Genomic DNA, 16853 nt, shown 5'->3' with positions numbered 1-16853 from the left:
GCTGGTGAGTCATGCCAGGCTGGGAGCAGCCCTGGGCTGCCAGCTCCGCCGAACAATTGCTGCTCCCCGGGGCCATTCTGGAGCCCAGCCCTGTGCTGCCAACCTCCACTGCCTCACAGGTACCCCAGCAGCCCTCTCCAAGCTTTCTACAAACCCAGGACAGGGTCCCCTCTTTCACAGAGGGGTTTGCAGTGGTATTCTGGCTCTGCTAACCGAGCTCATACCCAGTGCCCATCCTGGGCAGCTGCCCTGGGATGGTGGGTGGGACTGGTTTTAATCTCAGGTGAAATTCCCAAAGGTGCAAAGGGGCCAGGAGGGGTACCACAGTGCTGGAGGAGGCTGTGAGCACAGTGACAATATCCCCACGGCACCACACTCTCTGCAGAGTTCCATCCTCCCTGCTGCAGCTGCTTCTCCAGCTTGATCCTGCTGGCAGCAGCACCTGAACCAAGCCAATGGTCTCATCTCAGTGGTGACCCTGCTAAATCAATCCTCCCCAGGCTGCTTCTGCATCAGCTGCTGGAACAAAGGCTGGCGTTAAACAAATGATTCACTGGGCTTTCAGAAAGTTTCCCTTCCCTCGGCTTCCCCGTGTCTCTCGCCCTGGCGCCGCAGGGAGGGGGATGGTCCTGGCTGGGCCGCACGAAGACCCGGCTGGAGGAATAATATCTGCAGAAATCTTTCCCCTGCTGTTAGGTTTTGTAATTGTGCTGGCGATTAATTTCATAAAATGGTCCCTTTTGTTCTCTTATTATGGGACATCATAAAAATAGCAGTGTCAAGACGAGCACAGAGCGATCCCAGCTCCTGAGCCCCGCGGCAAATGGTTGGATGGTTCAGTCATTCCTACCCCATGCAGCGCTTGCAAAGAGCAGGAGAACCTGGGATTTGCTCTTTCCAAGGAATTTCTTCAAGGCATTTTCATCTTGGGTTCCTTGAAGCCCAAATGCCTCATTTATCCAAGCAACCAGCCTTCTGAAAGGAATATTTTATTATCCTTTGTGAACAACTTAATGCACTTCAAACCATTGTTCTGGTGGTTAGGGTTGAAATTGAGGATTGATCTCACAGGGAAGCTGTCAAGCTGAAAATGCTTCATTTAAATTAGTGTCCCTTCTAGTCCTACCATCAACAGCTGACTTTGATAATACTGAAATAATTAGCTTTTTTTTTTTCAATTGCATTTTTTTTTTCCACTGATGCTGCCTGCCTCTGAGTGTGTGTTTTAATTATATGATGTGTCTCCCAAATGAGACACTGGACCAGCAGCTGTGCCTGAGCCATGGGTGACAGTCAGGGACCGACGGCACAGGGTCACCCGTGGCTTGGTGGCTCGGTAGCTTGGTGGCAGCGAGGGGGACAGGACCCCCCCTGCCACCCCACCAGGAGACTGGGACTGTGCACCCACATCCCTGGGAGCTGGGCACTTCTGGCAGGACCTGGGTCTGGCTGCTTTTGCACAAGTGCTATGACTTCGCCCCTGGGAAATCAAATTCCTCCTCTTTGGAGCTGCCGAAGGAGCCTCCATGAGGCCCTGTTTGTGGGGGACACAGCTCCCATGTGTTCATTATTTCACAGCTCTGTGGCCTCGTTGCTGTTGTGTGAGAGCCAAGGGCGGTTTCCATGAGCTCTGCAGGGAGGTTTGTACCCGCTGCCTCATGGCTGTGGCATGGGGGGACATCTCCCATGGCATGACTCCCCCAGCCTTTCGAACACCGGTCCCTGAGCCCGGCCTTTCTCTCCCCTTCCCATGCAGAGACATGTGCCGTGAACAATGGGGGCTGTGACAGCAAGTGTCATGACGCGGCCACCGGCGTCCACTGCAGCTGCCCCATGGGCTTCATGCTCCAGCCCGACAGGAAGACGTGCAAAGGTAGGTGGGTGTGAGTGGGGCTGGGGTGCTCGCTGCTCACCCCTGGGTGCCTCAGATCCCCCTTGAGTCTTCAGTGCCCCTAGAAAAGGCTCAGATTTAGCTCAGCTCAACATTGCCCACAGTGCTCACTGGCTTGGTGTTTGCATCCAAGGGGTAGGGACAGGAATCACCCCCCAGCACAGGAACTGGGATGCCTTGCTACAGGCACCATGCTTGGCCCCACGCCCCTGGGAAGACTATGGGGAGAAGGAAAAGGGGGTCAGGTCAAGTTGGAGGCCGTGGCAGAGCCCATGTGGGGCTAGAGGGTCCTGTCCGATCTCACTCCACCCCACTGCCTCAGCTGCCCCAGGGGAAGGGCTGGATGTGCAGGGAATCCGCACCTGCTCTGGGAGTGTGAGATGCACAGGTCCCTCTGGGGACACTGCCCAACCAAGTCCCACATGGGGAAGAGCACCCCGAGATGCTGCACGTCCCATCAACATCCCCAACCACCTGTCCCTGCCAGGCAGGGCAGTCCAGGCTGCTTTCCCTGCACCACAAACTTGCCCCCCTTGCCAGTGCCTGCGTTGTGTCTTTTGGCAGCTCTCAGAACTTGACCCCAGCTGTAAGGAAAGCCTGTCCTGCTGGCTGGCTGCCTGTTACCTGTTGAGTACTTCCAGAATCCCCTGCCCCTGGTATTTTATCAAAGCATCCACCCCCTCCAGTTCTGCAGTTTCCAGCGACATGCAATAACCCAGAGCCATGTCCTCTGTGTCTGGGGTTTTATTACAGCTGCAGGCAGGTTTACAGCTTGCTCCCTCACAGCCATAAACAGAAAGCCTCAGCCCCAGCAAGGCAGAGCTGCTGCCCCAGCACTGGGAGATGGATGGGCAGGGCAGGCCGCTGCCTCCTCCTGGTCTCCTTCCATTTCACAGGTTGTTTCCTAACAGTAAATTTTGTGATTAGTGGAAAAACAAGAAAAACAACCGAAGACTCCACATTCCAGCCTCTTTCCAGGTTGTTGGGGTTCTTTGCAGTTACTGTGCATCATCCTTTTTAACTTTCTTAATGGCAGGAAGGAGATGGCAAGCAGAGAGGCAAGAGCTGAGAAGCAGTTATTCTGTTGAACAGCTGTTTCTGAAGGAGGGGGTTCCCCTCTGGTTTTCTCTCTCTTTCTGCTGCTCCTGGTCCCCCAGAGTTGCCTCCAGCCCAAACCTTTGGCTCTGCAAACTCTGGTCTGGTGCTCTCACTCAGCTGAGAGGCTCTTTTGAGACTTCTGGCTCTACTCTGGAGGACCCTGAGACCTGCAGAAATTAATCATTTTGTGCCACTTCCAGGAGAGCTGGGCCCCAGAGTCCTGGCCTGGCCCAGTGTCACACTTTGGCTCCTCAGATACGCACAGAGAAAACCAGCAGCCACATTCCCCTACTGAGCATCAGAGGCCAAAGGGTTTCCCCCATTTGCCAGCTCGTGGCGGGGGCAGCATCCAGAGGGGAGCACTGGGGTCTCCTGGCATCCCAGCCAGGGTGTGATGGGTGTCCCTTGTCCCCACCAGACATTGACGAGTGCCGGCTCAACAACGGCGGCTGTGACCACATCTGCAGGAACACGGTGGGCAGCTTCGAGTGCAGCTGCAAGAAGGGCTACAAGCTGCTCATAAATGAGAGGAATTGTCAAGGTAAGGGGCAGTGAGTGCCTAGGCCCCCTGCCCTACCTCTCCCTGCACTCCCATGGCTGCTGCAGAAGTGCTGTCCCTATTGCTCATTCCTCTGGCCTTTCCTGTGGATTGCATACATCCTTCAGGGGATTAGTGCTGGATTTAGGCTCTGCTCTGGGGCTTAGCCCTCCAGGCTCAGAGCTGGGGGCTTGTGGACTCTTGCAGAGTTAAAGCCAGCAATTAGGCCAGGGTTCCCAGTTCTTGGAGGGTGGGAATGGGGAGATGCCTCCTGCTCACTCCAGAGGTAGCTGGCTGCTCCATGCTGCTTCTTCCACCTTTTTCTCAGTCCCAACACTTTCTACACGTCCCATATAAACCCAGCAGGTCACTGCGCTGCCCCCGCAGCCCATGGCCAAGGTCAGCACAGCAGGTGTGAATGAGCATGAGTGTTGCCTCCTGAAAATACGCGGCGGAGGAAGGAGGGGCTGGTAGGCTCCGGGGCTGCCACTGCTTTCATCTCCGTCCAGGTTCTGTGCTCTGTGAGTTTGACGTGAGTGCAGCAATTAACTTAATGAAGCCAATGAAATGATGCTCCAGCCCACCAGCTTGGGTTCACCTCCCAACCGGGGCCTTCCTGCCCTAGTGAGGTGCCCGCAGGGCTGAGCAGACATTGCTGGCACCGTCCCCGTGGCAGGACCTGCCCGCGCAGCATTCCTGATCCCTCCCTAGCATCCTTCTGATCGTGGCATCCTCCCGATCCCTCCCTGCCCTGGACGGGCAGCAGCCGGGGGCTCTTGCAGCCCTCCCATGCCAGGAACAGGACGCTGGCCCTGTTTGACGTGCAGAGGGGCTGCAGGAGCTTGTGGCAGGGGTTGCTGGTGCAGTGGGTGAGGAGGAGCTTGGAGGGAGAGAGAGAGCACAGGGTTCTGGAGCCGGTTGGATCCCCGGAGCATCCTGGTATAGAATGCCCAGAGCAATCTGGTTCGGGACCCTTGGAGGATACCAGTGCAGGGTCCCACAGCGTCCCAGCGCTTGCTGGAGCAGGAAGGGGACAGTCCTTGTGCCCTGGCCCCTGTGCCGTGCCAGCTCTCACCTCCGCCCCTTGCCTTTCCTCCAGACATTGATGAGTGCTCCTTTGACCGGACCTGCGACCACCTCTGCATCAACACCCCCGGCAGCTTCCAGTGCCTCTGCCACAAGGGCTACACGCTCTACGGGCTCACCCACTGCGGAGGTAGGGCCAGCTGCAGCCTGTCCCCCGCCGGGGTCGGGTCCCCTCGGTGCTGCTGCTGTGCGACCCCCGGGACACTACCCACCCCAAGAGCCCACGGGGAAGGTCGGTTCCACGCACACCCCGGGCAGGGAGGGGGCTCACAGCCAGACTCGCTGATGTCTGCAACTTCAAACAGAGCGACAGGAGCAATTTGCGACTTGTCTGCAGCGGGAGAGAGGGAGAAATCCCCGGCGTTTTTGGCACGGAGCTGTGACGGGGTGGGAAGGGGAACATCAAAAGGGTTTGATTTAAATTTCACAAGGCAGATAGCTCCCAAGGGCGGGGGCGTGCTGCGCCCTGGAAGCGGGGAGGGAGGTGAACGAAACATGCTTTGCAGGGGCTGCCGGAGCGTGTTGTGGCAGCGGTGCCGGCGGCCCGGGATGACGAGCCCGGGTGTTCCAGTGCTGCCCGGCTGGCGAGGGTCAGCGACCCTCCTCATATTTCTGAGCTACGCAGTCAGCGTGAGCCAGCGCAGCCCCCGGGACTGGCTTGGCCCTGTAGCAAAGGGACTGATGGCTCCCACCAATGCCCCGAGTGAGGGGGAGCTGGGCAGGGAGGGCTGTGACGGGGGCAGTTCCATCCCTGACCTGAAGGATCATTTCAGGCTGGGGGGTCCCTGCTGAAGAGAGAGATCAGGGCTGCTGAGTTCAGTTTCTAAGTGCTTCCGTGTCGGCTCCATCTGCTGCGCCCTCTAGCCCATGAGGGGCTGGGCTCAGTCTGGATGTTCTGCACCCATCCCTTGCCCTTGGGGACACCGGGAGTCGGGCTGTGCCTTATCCCCATGGAGCTGGCACAGCTGCAGGGAAGTGGGACTGCAGGAAATGCCCTGTGGTGCAGATCCCCTGTCCCAGCTGGGCTTGGATTTATCTGTCCAGAATCCCAGCCCTGAGACAACGCAGTGATTCAGTGTCAGAGCCAAGGGGTCCCACTGCCCCTCACCCACTTCCTTTGTCCCCATAGACATCGATGAGTGCAGCATCAACCGGGGCGGCTGCAAATTTGGCTGCATCAACACTCCTGGCAGCTACCAGTGTACCTGTCCTGCTGGCTGCAAGCTGCATTGGAACAAGAAGGACTGTGTAGGTAGGTCAGCAGAGCTGCTGGAGGAGCTGGGGGCTTTTGGCTGCCAGGCTGGTGTCCCTATGCTATGCTCTGGCACCCTCTCCCCTCCCAGTGAATCCCCCCATGAGCTGGAGGGCACAGGGATCCCTCATGGGTCTCTGAGCTGTGCCAGCCATGGGCATCTCTGATTGTCATCAGCAGCTGGTGCATGTCCCTTGGAGCTGGTGAAGTGCCTGCCAGGTTCGGTGCCACCACGGGCCACCCTCACCTGCAATAAGATGGGCAAGAAGGACAGCTGTGCCCTTTCCTGCACCTCCAAGGCCCTATTCCTGCCAGGTACTGGTGCTGGTGCCACCACCAGCATGGGCAAGGGGATCCCCATTTCCCTGCATGGCCCAAACTGAGTGGAGAGGAGTGGCTACACAGCCAGTGTGGACTGGCGGAGGGAGGGAGGGCTCATTATTGGAGGTAGATCCATGGGCCAGGTCCCTGGTGCAGGATCTCTATGGCAGGGTGCTGTGCATGGCACAGCCGTGTCTGCCTGCATCACCCTGGCAGAGCCAACCCCCCTTGCTCCCTCACAGAGTCTGACAGCAGCTACACGGTGAGCTGTGGAACCCCCATCCTGCGGCAGGGTGGCCAGCACAGACCCACCAACAGCAGCCAGCAGTGCCTTGGTAAGGGGGCTCCTGGGGTGCCCACAGCTGCCACCAGCCTGGCTGGGCCGTGCGAGGTTGCTGAGCACCCGCCTGTTCTTTCAGAGACTGTGGCTGCACCGGTCAAGCAGAAAGCCTCCTTCAAGATCAAGGATGCCAAGTGCCACCTGCACCCGCGGACCAAGGGCAAGCAGGAGGAGGCCGGGAAGGCACAAGGTGAGGTGTGATGCTGGGGGGAGGTGGGGGTGCCTGTCTCCCAGCAGGGATGGCTGCTGACCTGTCCCCCACACACAGGTGGCTCGGCACCGTGCTCTGACTGCCAGGTCACCTTTGTCAACCTCAAGTGTGACTCATCCAAGAAGGGGAAGGGGCGCCGGGCTCGCAACTCCCCCAGCAAAGAGGTGACACGCATCACACTGGAGTTTGAGGCGGAGATCAAGCCTGAGGAGATCACAGGTGGGCAGAGCACTGGCCTGACCCCTCTTGGGTGCAGGCACAGGTGGTGGGACCAGGAACACGATACCATCCCCATGCAGCAAGGGGAGATTAACCAGTCCTTATCTTGCATCAGATTGGCATGTGCTGAGTAGCACTTGCAACTGAGCATTTGGGGGGTGGTTTTAATGCTTCTGGGCTTCCCTCTCTATCCCTCCCTTCTTAATGCATCCCTGTTTCCCCCTTTCCCCCATTCCCTTCTGCACCGCCCAGCCAGCTGCAACCTGCACTGCCTGCGACAGAGAGTGGAGAAAAAGCTCAAGTCAGCCATCAAAGCCTTGAAGAAATCCATCAATCAGGAGCGGTTCCTGCTGCGCTTCTCAGGGATGGAGTACGAGGTGGCCCGGAAGCTGAGCGTGGCCCCGGAACGGCAGGAGAGCTGTGGGCCGGGCCAGCAGCGCCTGGCCAGCAAGTGTGGTAAGGAGCGTGGTGGGGTGACGAGGGGACCCGGCGGTGACAGCCCCCACAGCATCACCGACGTCCCCCCCGGCTCTCAGTCAGCTGCTCGCAGGGAACCTATTACCACGGGCAGACGGAGCAGTGCGTGCCCTGCCCCCCCGGCACCTACCAGGAGAAGGAGGGGCAGCTCTCCTGTGACCTGTGTCCCCGCGGTGACACCTTCGGACCCATAGGAGCCACCAACATCACTGGCTGCACCGGTAAGGAGGACACAGGCTTGAGGCACGGCCAGGGCTGCAACCTCAACCATTAGCTAGCAGACAGGAAAGCCTTGAGCATCCCCAAGACCCACAGAATTTGCTGTTTTGGGAGTTTATTATTTAGAGGGGACCCCAGGAAGGGCAGCACTTGCTCTGGGTATACTGGTGTTGCCAAGGCTGAGAGGGAAGAGGAGTTGGGTATGGGGCAGGAGAGCCCCAGGCATATGGGGTGCCAGGACTGAACAATGCCTGTGCCTGCAGGTCAGTGTCCCCCTGGCCAGCACTCTGCCGATGGCTTCAAGCCCTGCCAGCCGTGTCCCCGTGGGTCCTACCAGCCCGAGGTGGGACGGGCGCTCTGCTTCCCCTGCGGCGGGGGGCTGACCACCCGTCATGAGGGAGCCCTCTCCTTCCAGGACTGTGACACCAAAGGTAGGTCAGAGCTGGTCCCCAGGAAGGGGCCAGCCAGCAGGGCTGTGCCAGCAGCTGACACAGCCCCCTGTGCTCCCTGACCCCCCAGTGCAGTGCTCCCCTGGGCACTACTACAACACGAGCGTCCACCGCTGCATCCGCTGCACCGTGGGCACCTACCAGCCCGATTTCCGGCAGAATTACTGCATCTCCTGCCCTGGCAACACCACCACCGACTTCGATGGCTCCACCTCTGTGTCCCAGTGCAAAAGTAGGCGAGCTGGGGTGCAACAGAAGGGGGGGACAGGTGTAGGGTCCTCCTTCAAAAGTATTAAAAATCTATAGAGTTTGGGGTTATTTCAGCGCTTTGTGCGTGCAGGCAGGCATGGGGGTTGCCTAATGGGACAGTGCCCCTCTTTCCCAGTAAACCACCCCCAGTGGAACACCACCCCAGTGCCCCCATGCTGCTGGTTCCCAGTTGAACCGGTCTCCCTGCCTTGCAGACCGGCAGTGTGGAGGGGAGCTGGGTGAGTACACAGGCTACATCGAGTCCCCCAACTACCCGGGGAATTACCCCGCCAACATCGAGTGCACCTGGAACATCAACCCCCCGCCCAAGCGCAAGATCCTCATCGTGGTGCCAGAGATCTTCCTCCCCTCCGAGGACGAGTGTGGCGACGTGTTGGTCATGCGGAAAAACTGTAGGTAACCGAGCAGGCCGCGTTGCTCAGGGGAGGAGCTGGGGAGAAGAAGGTTGGGGCTTGGCAGAGCTGCCTTGTGCAGAGGAAGAAAGGCGCATCCCTGGGCAGCAGGAGGGGAATTTTGGGAATAGGGTGAGTGAGGTGATGAGCATCACCCTGCCATCTGGGCATCATGTTGTATTTCGGGGATGCACACCTGGGCCTCAGCCTTTATTTTGGGGGTTAAAAGCCCCATCTGGTGCTTTCCAGAGCACAGAAGTCCCTGATATGTAACATGAGGGTTAGGGGGCTCAGCCTTGCTCAGCACGGACAATTCCCATCCCTGATGCCATCCTTGACGCAGTAAGGCTACCGCAGCTCTGCTGATGGGCAACCAGCATCATGTGTCCCCTTGCTGTTCCCTGCAGCCTCCCCATCCTCTATCACCACCTACGAGACCTGCCAGACCTACGAGAGACCTATCGCCTTCACCGCCCGCTCCCGCAAGCTCTGGATCAACTTCAAAACCAGTGAAGCCAACAGTGCTCGGGGCTTCCAGATCCCCTATGTCACCTACGACGGTGAGCACGGGGCACGGGAAGATGCCACCCCAGCACGCTGATGATTCTCCCCACCACAGTTTGGGACCCCCAGTTCACACCTCCTGTGTGTTTGGGGGGAGTGGACTGAAGGATGGAGAACAGAGGTTTGGGGACAAGTGGCAGCTCATGCCCTCTGTTTTTTGGCAGAGGACTATGAGCAGCTGGTGGAGGACATTGTGCGGGATGGAAGACTCTACGCCTCCGAGAACCACCAGGAGATCCTCAAGGTGAGCGTGTGCCCCCAGGTCTGTGTTACCCAGGGCTGTGGGGGATGCAGGAGAATCCTTCCCTTTGAGGATTCCTCCTGCTCTCCTTGCACTTGGGATTTCAGTTCAGGGGAGCACGGCAGGGGGATGATGAACATCCCTCTGCCTCGGCTTCCCTGCAGGACAAGAAGCTCATCAAAGCTTTCTTCGACGTGCTGGCACACCCCCAGAACTACTTCAAGTACACAGAGAAGCACAAGGAAATGCTGCCCCGCTCCTTCATCAAACTCCTGCGCTCCAAAGTCTCCAGCTTCCTCCGGCCTTACAAATAGCCCCCTGTGCCCCGCCGCCCCGGGCCGCCCCGCAGCCAAGGAAACACTCTTCTCCCTTCCTTCTCCTTTCTGATTTTTCCTTCCTCCACCTGGCTCCGGCAGGATCGCCACCGCTCATCCCGCAGACTTCCCCCCACTATTTCTCCGCCGCTCCCTGCAGAGCTGCGCTCCCAGCCGGGGGCACGCTCCGGTCTCACCCAGCGGCGGTGAAGCCGCTCCCCTCTTCCGAAGCAGCTTCTTTTGGAAGGTTTTAGGAAACTGAAGTAGTGGTCCTTTCGCTGTCCCGTGTCCTCCCTTTGGTTTCCTTTACGCCAGGTCTGTCCCCGTTCCCTGGTGCCACCATCAGCCCAGGACAGTGGGGTGGGTCCTTGTCTTGCAGCCCCCGGGCTGGCTCCGGCCCCGCAGGGGAGCGCAGGAGCTGACACCGTGTCCACCGCAGCGCCGGGCCCCGGCTACCGGCGCCGCTTTGCAGAGGTCATGGGGAAGAGAACTGACAAAGCCGACTTGATTAAAAAGGAAATGCAAAGGAGTGATGGCAAAGCCCACCAGCGCGGCACCGTGGTGGCTCTGTCCCGCTGGAGAGCAGTGCTGGTGCTGGGAGGGAAGCGCAGCCAAGCCACGTTCCCGGAGAACAATGTCTGGCTGCACGGGAGAAAACAGGGAGCAAAGGAGAAGGACTTTCAGCCGGGTTCGATTTTTTTTTCTTCCCCCCGCCCCTCCCACCCCTCCCCCCCCCCCCCCCTCCCCCCCCCCCCCCCAGACATTTGTGCCAAGAAACCAGACTTTGTTACAAGCTCTGCCAAAGAGTAACTCGGAAAAGCAAGCTTTGAGAAGAGCAGGAGTTAATGTTTGTGCACTAGGATATCCTCCTTTCTACCTTTTTCATATGTATTAAGTGCAATCATTTGAGTCTTCCTTATATTGTTTAGAGGGAAGTTGTTTGTTTTTTTTTTCTTACTAGAAATGACAATATTTATAACTGCCTGAGAAATGAGAATGTGTGTTTGCAAGAAAACAAAAACCATCCACACAGAGCAAGCTGGGCCCTGGGCTGTGCTGACCAGCAGTGATGGCATCTTCAGGCCTCTTCTGCCACCTCTGTTCCCGATAAAAGCCCCTGTCTGGGGGGAGATGGTGCCTCTCCTGCTTGGAGCAATGGGGTGAGTTTTTGCAGAGAGTTGGAGGGGGTCATGGTCCATCCATGGGGGATGGAGTTGATCCTTTCAGACTGATTCACTGCAGTTTGGGCGTTGTTCAGGCCCCGTTGCAAGGGGGATCAAAACTCGGCCCTGTCACCTGCTTGTTGCAAACTATTTGCTTCCCTGCAGGGGCTCAGGGATGAGCCAACAGCTGCTGGGAGGAGGGCTAGCCCTCCACTGAGCCCCAAAATCTCTCCCCCAGGTACAGTGATACCTTCACGGACCTGGGGAGGTTTTGTGCTTTTGATTCCCACCGGGCATTTCTGGCCCCACACCTCCGTTGTGGGAGCCCTTCCCCAGGGAAGTGGGGCGCAGACCCTGGGGAAGACCCATCCTGCCACCCCATTTCACTGCATCTGCCTCCCCCAGACAGGCTCAGCTGGGGACAGTGGCCAGGTGGACATCACTGGTGGGTTTGTCCCCCCAGCATCTTCATGTGACAGACAGGACTCCCAGGGACAGGCAACTGCTGCCACCCCTCATCCCTCCTCCCCAAGCCTCCCTACTTTTCCAGTCCCACCACCAGTTCTCAGCTGTCATCCTCCCCACACCTTCATCCCCATCTTCATCCTCTCAGAGAACTGGAGCTGCCAGGACTAAACATGATCGACTTACTCTGCCAGTGCCAGGTCCCTTCCCATCACTGTCCCCACTTGACCCTCAATGTTTCTTTGCCCACACCTGAGCCCAGCCCTGTTTTTAACAAACCATTAATTTATTGCTCTGCATGTCCCGCTGTGTCCATCTTTCCTGCATCTGGGGGAAGCAGCTGCTCATCCCTGTTTTCCCTGCTTGATCCACAGTGCTCCAGCACCCCAGGAGCCTCTCCCGGGCTCTGTGAGGGGCTGCAGGCAGGCTGAGCACTGGCACAGGGGCTGAGGTTTGTCAGTTGGAAAAGTCTGTCCTGATTCATCCCAGCTGTGGATTTTCCCCTCCTGCTGCTGGCTCCCAGCCTGTTTGGAAGCTCCACATCTGTGGGCTGAGCTGTTTGCCACTTGGTCACTGTCTGAAAGCAGCTGCTTTAATGCACAAAAGCTGCTGTAGGGATCTGGAGGGGTTTTGTGGCTCTGGGATAGTGGTGCAAGGCCAGTGACCTTTGAAAGGGTCCTTCATATTTAGAAGGAAAAAAAAAAGCCAGCAGCAAAAATAAAATCAGCCCAGGAATGACCAACCCTGCTGTGGTGCCCTGGATGGCCATAGCCCCTGATGTCCACCAGTTCATTAACTTCGATTAACTGTGGCTGATCTAATGTCAGGTTACTGCCCAGCCTCAACTGCCTTTGTAGGGCATCAGGCCCTTGGTGTGCCCTGGCTGTCACCCTTGTCACTGCACCAGCCACCTCTGCTTCCTGAAGCAGCTGTGGAAGGATGAGGCAGGCAGCACACCTTCCTGGAACGGCCAAAGCATCTGGTAAGGGTGTTCCTCCCTTCTCCTTTCACCAAATAGCTCAAAAATGCCACAGAAATTCCACAGGGCCCCTGGAGCCACCCACCCCACAGCAGCCCAGCCCCACTCCTCACCCACCCCCACCTCAGCATGGGTTTGAAAGGCTGAAACCCACATCAGCCACCTCGGGGATCAAGGTTTTGAAGCTGTCAGGAGAAATGAGGGTTGTTGGGGTTTTGGGGTTTTTTTCCACATTGGAGTATTTATATCTGCCTTTTGCAGCGGGCCAGGACTTGCCATCTCCAGCAGAAACGATTAAAGTGATGAGCAAGATGTAGTTCATGAAGTTATTTGCACTTGATTAAAAGAAAAAAAATTGTTATTTGAACTTTGTAAAAATAAATGTTTGCATTTTGTATTGTCTTTTTTTAATTATTAAATGGAATTTCTTGGTGTTGTGTTGATCTTTCAAAAACTGGCTCTGATGCTTATTTTAAAGGTTTCTAACAGCAGGATCCAGAGCTATTTTCATTGTTTTGTTCCCTCAGAGCCTGACAAGCTTTTCCAGGGCCCAAAGTATTTTTTTCTCCCTCCAGAAGTTTAAATGCTGCACTTCCCTAAGTTTTCCAGTCCCTACACAATTTATTTACACACATTACTTAGATGCAACAAATTTCATTTTTAGCCCAGAACATGGAGTTAAACAATGCTCAAGTCCTGAGGAGCTGCCCCCTAGGCAGGTGTGGGCTGGTGAGGGGAACTTGCCCTTAAAGGCTTCTGCTGGCCCTCCCAGAGCAGGGCTGAGCTCTGCTCAGGAAAGGCTCCTCTCTGTGGGATCTGGGGGCTACAGGTGCTGAACCTGCACCTGGCTGGGACACCTCTGCTCTGGGGAGAGTGGAGTCCTTTCCCCTCCCTCTCTGAATGCAGGGGAGTATGAGGCTCCTTCCCTCAAAAGCTCCAATATCCCACTTGGTATTCATCTCTCTCTCAACTCAGCACAACATCTGAGGCCTTCCTCAGGAGGAAGCAAGCAGTTCTTGGGCAAACCCTCCCCAAGGAGCTCTGGAGGAACAGAACCACACACAGCTGTGGGTGTCTGCAGAATTTATTGCTGCCCCCCCCCCTTTAGTAGAGGCGCTGGGGTTTCCCCATGGTGCTCTTAATGTACAGAGCTCGCACGTTCTGCCAGTTCTTCTTCAGCAGCGACACCAGGAAGTTGATGGCCAGGTGAATGTTGTAGACAAGCTCATCCTCTGTCATCTTCACGTGACCCACAGCCACAGCCAGACAGAGCACCTGGAGACAGACACAGGTACAGCTTTCACAGGCAAAGCAAAGGTGACAAGAGCTGACCCACTCATCAGTGTGTTCTGCTGTCCCATAGTTTGGACACGGGACATGGCTTCCCCAGCCCACCCACAGGCTTTTCCACCTGGCCTATGGCTCCCTGTAGCACCTGGACACCACCTCTAACACGTGCAGAGGTGACTGGGTGAGGTGGGAGCACGGCTGCCTCCCACACATGGGACCACAGGAAGGACCTGTGGCACACTGTGAAGAACTGGCACAGGAGCACAGCTCAGTGTTACCCTGCGCTGCCAAGCCCACACCAGCTTCCCTTTCTGCCCCTGGGGCCAGCCCCCAGCCCTCTCTCTCTCTGCACTGTGACAAAGGCCCAGGAGGGCCACTCCTCCTGCCAGGCCTCCCTGAGCAGCCTGGAGGCCAACGCTCCCCACAGGCTGGAGTGAGCCGACAGGCCAAGTGTCAGGACACATTAGCTCAGCTATTTTAAATGCTCAAGCATCTGCAAACCCTCACATCTGCTGTGTTCTCCCAGCTGTGCCCCCAGGAGCCACACTTGGCCCACTGACACAGGGTTAGGATGCCTGAACAGGGTTATTTTGGTTTGAGGGAGTCAGTTCACCTCAACAGCAAGAGCAGATCCCCACAGAGCTGCTCCCAAGTTCCCTCAGACAGACTCAAGTCCCAGACTCACTCCCAAAGAAGCCCTACTCACACTCAGCCACCCACAGGGACATGCCTGGCCAGGTCCCCCTCCTTGAGCAGCACCCACATGCTGGGAGCAGCATTAATTTCACTGCATTGTACTCAGCATTGAAACATCTAATCATTTTCTCATCATTTGTTCCAAGATCTGTCAACCACAGCTAAATTATTCCTCCTTTCTGGCTGGCCATGGAACACTCCTGATACCATTTCCCTTTGCTGGAGGAAACTTCCACAGTTTGAGGAACACTCGAGGGACACCTACAGTCCAACTCAGACATGGCAGAGACACAGAACAACCCCCAGGTACACAACTAAAGCCATGCTTTACCTTCTTCATCTGAAACTTGATGGTCGATTTGACCTCATCCACCTTAGCCACCAGATTCTCATTGTGGGTGAGGAGAGAAGGGAATTTCCCAGCTTTGTTCAGGCCTGGGCCCAGGATCCGAGGAATCTGCTTGATCAAGGACTCAGAAGCCAGGAAGGCATCGTACTTCTTAGCTGCAAGGAGACAACCTGGGAGGTAAGGATGGACTCTGCTCCCACACCAACCTCCCAGCGAGGGACTCCCTGCTGCAATTTCAGTTCCCTGGGTCCCACCTAACTGGAGCTGGTTTTGCCTACAACCTCTGAGGAATGACTGCCACAGCAACCAGGCCGCAGCCTCACTCAACAGAGACTCCAAATGACAGCTTATTCCCTGACAAACTGTTCTTTGCTAAGCCCCAGGTGACACTGAACTAACTCCAAGCTCTGCTACAGACTGTGGACACCAAGATGAATGCGATAGAGGACCCATCTAGAAGAGGCTTAGCCAACAATCACAGTCATTTCCTAACAGCACAGTTAGTTCATAGAACAGCATAGTTCTATGGCACATTATGGATTGAGGGGAAAGTTCCTGTCTGCCTGAGGAATGTATCTCAGGGACTCTGGAATTCTCAGGGAAAGATTTTTCTCTCTGAGCAAGAAAAAAGGAATGCATTTCATTCTGTTCACGTAAGAACTGCAGGACTAAAACACACTCTTGGCTTCCAGCATTTCTTGGCTTTTGTTGCACTCCAGCTCCCTGACCAGGAAATTGAGGGACACAAGGAAGGGTGAAACTGTCAACAGGGACATTTTCAGTCTCTCTCCCTTCCTTGGACAATCAGCTCCAGTTCTGCAGTACTGACCTGTGAAACCTGCACTGGAAACAACCTGGTGGCTTTTCTGAATAGTTTTTGGGCAGATTTTGGTACTGGAGTTCGTCTGCTCAGCTTTTCAGCTCTGCAACTAACCATGATATGGAAATCTGAGCATAGGGAAAAGCCTTACTGACACTCACCCAGCTTCTTCACCAGCTTCTTATTTTTGTTGAGCTTCTTTAGAGCTTCTATGTCCATGTGAGGGATGTCAACTGCTTTGGCCTCATCGCAGTGCTGCTGGTCCCCCAGCAGACAGACAGAGAATTTGGGCCGTGGCGTCGACTTCAACCTGCGGAAGCAAGGAAGGTCCAAGTCAGTGACCAGCCAGCACCACCCGCGTGTCCATGGAGCCAGCACAGAAACGCCTTACCACAGCAAGGGGCATCCTGCACAGCCGCTCACCTGCCGTCCCCAGCAGGCCGGTGGGGACAGCCCTGGGGCTGCTGCACCTCCCCTCATGTTTTAAGACCCAGGGTGAGGGTCCGTCCAGCCGCTCCCACTGGGCCGAGGCGCGCTGGACTCCCCAAGCGGTTCGGAGCTGCGGCGGCCCCGAGCAGGGCCGGGCAGGGCCGAAGGCTGGGTAGGAGCGAGAGGATGGCGAACCTGACGGTACCGGAGAACCGCTTGTCCTTCTGCGGGTCATAGTTCTTGAGGCTGATCTGCAGCTCCACCGTCTCCACGAACCTGCGGGAGGCACCGGGTGAGGCCTGGCCGGGCACGGAGGGGGGAAGGCCGAGGCTGGGGGTGACACGTCCGCTCCCGCCGTGTCCGTGGCTCTTACTTGCGCTTCTTGGCACGGCTGCCGTGCAGCACCTCCTTCACCGCCTCGTACAGGGTGTCCCGGGACACTTTGCTGCTGCGGGGGGTAACAACGCGGGCTCAAGGCCGGCTCCGCCCGGGACGCGGCCCCGAGCCCAAGCCGGTCCCCGCGCGTTCCCCCCGCGATTGACCCCGTTGACCGGGCCCCGCCGGCGGCCCGGACGGCCCCGGGACCCCACCGGGTGCGGATGACGGCTGACAGGGCGGATGGCGGCGGATAGACGCCAAACCCACCTCATGGCTGCCGCTGCTCGGACCGGAAGGGCAGAAGAGCCGCCGGCGCGATATAAATACTGTCGAGATCTCGCGAGAAGTGAGCGCGCGATGTGGCGCCATATTGGGAACGGCCGGGAGCGGCACCCCGGAGCC

The 16853-nt window shown here is 57.1% G+C and overlaps 2 protein-coding genes across 8 annotated transcripts in view; one reads left to right on the top strand and one right to left on the bottom strand.

The window, feature by feature from the left end:
* Positions 1 to 10587, top strand: part of SCUBE3 (signal peptide, CUB domain and EGF like domain containing 3) — a 29698-nt gene extending 19111 nt beyond the window's left edge. For 4 of the 7 annotated variants that reach the window (XM_088067256.1, XM_088067254.1, XM_088067259.1 and 1 more), the window contains 16 exons: positions 1757 to 1873; positions 3408 to 3530; positions 4627 to 4743; positions 5743 to 5865; positions 6043 to 6180; positions 6429 to 6521; positions 6606 to 6716; positions 6795 to 6956; positions 7209 to 7412; positions 7493 to 7654; positions 7916 to 8083; positions 8172 to 8333; positions 8566 to 8763; positions 9171 to 9323; positions 9492 to 9571; positions 9733 to 10587. In XM_088067256.1, the coding sequence (XP_087923382.1) occupies positions 1757 to 1873; positions 3408 to 3530; positions 4627 to 4743; positions 5743 to 5865; positions 6043 to 6180; positions 6429 to 6521; positions 6606 to 6716; positions 6795 to 6956; positions 7209 to 7412; positions 7493 to 7654; positions 7916 to 8083; positions 8172 to 8333; positions 8566 to 8763; positions 9171 to 9323; positions 9492 to 9571; positions 9733 to 9882 (2261 nt within the window). In that variant the 3' untranslated portion in view covers positions 9883 to 10587. Of the gene's footprint in view, positions 1 to 1756; positions 1874 to 3407; positions 3531 to 4626; positions 4744 to 5742; positions 5866 to 6042; positions 6181 to 6428; positions 6522 to 6605; positions 6717 to 6794; positions 6957 to 7208; positions 7413 to 7492; positions 7655 to 7915; positions 8084 to 8171; positions 8334 to 8565; positions 8768 to 9170; positions 9324 to 9491; positions 9573 to 9732 lie in introns of those variants that run through there. The other 3 variants (XM_088067255.1, XM_088067257.1, XM_088067258.1) reach the window with 3 other exon arrangements.
* Positions 10588 to 13555: 2968 nt separating this feature from the next.
* On the bottom strand, positions 13556 to 16780 carry RPL10A (ribosomal protein L10a). The gene is made up of 6 exons (XM_005529374.3): positions 16719 to 16780; positions 16447 to 16521; positions 16269 to 16349; positions 15806 to 15954; positions 14807 to 14979; positions 13556 to 13764 (listed from the first exon to the last, which is right to left on the bottom strand). The coding sequence occupies exons 1-6, from the start codon at positions 16721 to 16723 to the stop codon at positions 13594 to 13596; spliced, it is 654 nt and encodes a 217-aa protein (XP_005529431.1). The 5' UTR covers positions 16724 to 16780; the 3' UTR covers positions 13556 to 13593.
* Positions 16781 to 16853: the final 73 nt, after the last annotated feature.

Source organism: Pseudopodoces humilis, chromosome 26 (genome assembly GCF_049639895.1).
Source record: "Pseudopodoces humilis isolate 2021_Gansu_Grassland_sample_001 chromosome 26, ASM4963989v1, whole genome shotgun sequence".
Classification (NCBI taxonomy): domain Eukaryota; kingdom Metazoa; phylum Chordata; class Aves; order Passeriformes; family Paridae; genus Pseudopodoces; species Pseudopodoces humilis.
Note: the sequence above shows the minus strand (reverse complement) of the source record. Positions and strands in the feature narration are given on the sequence as shown.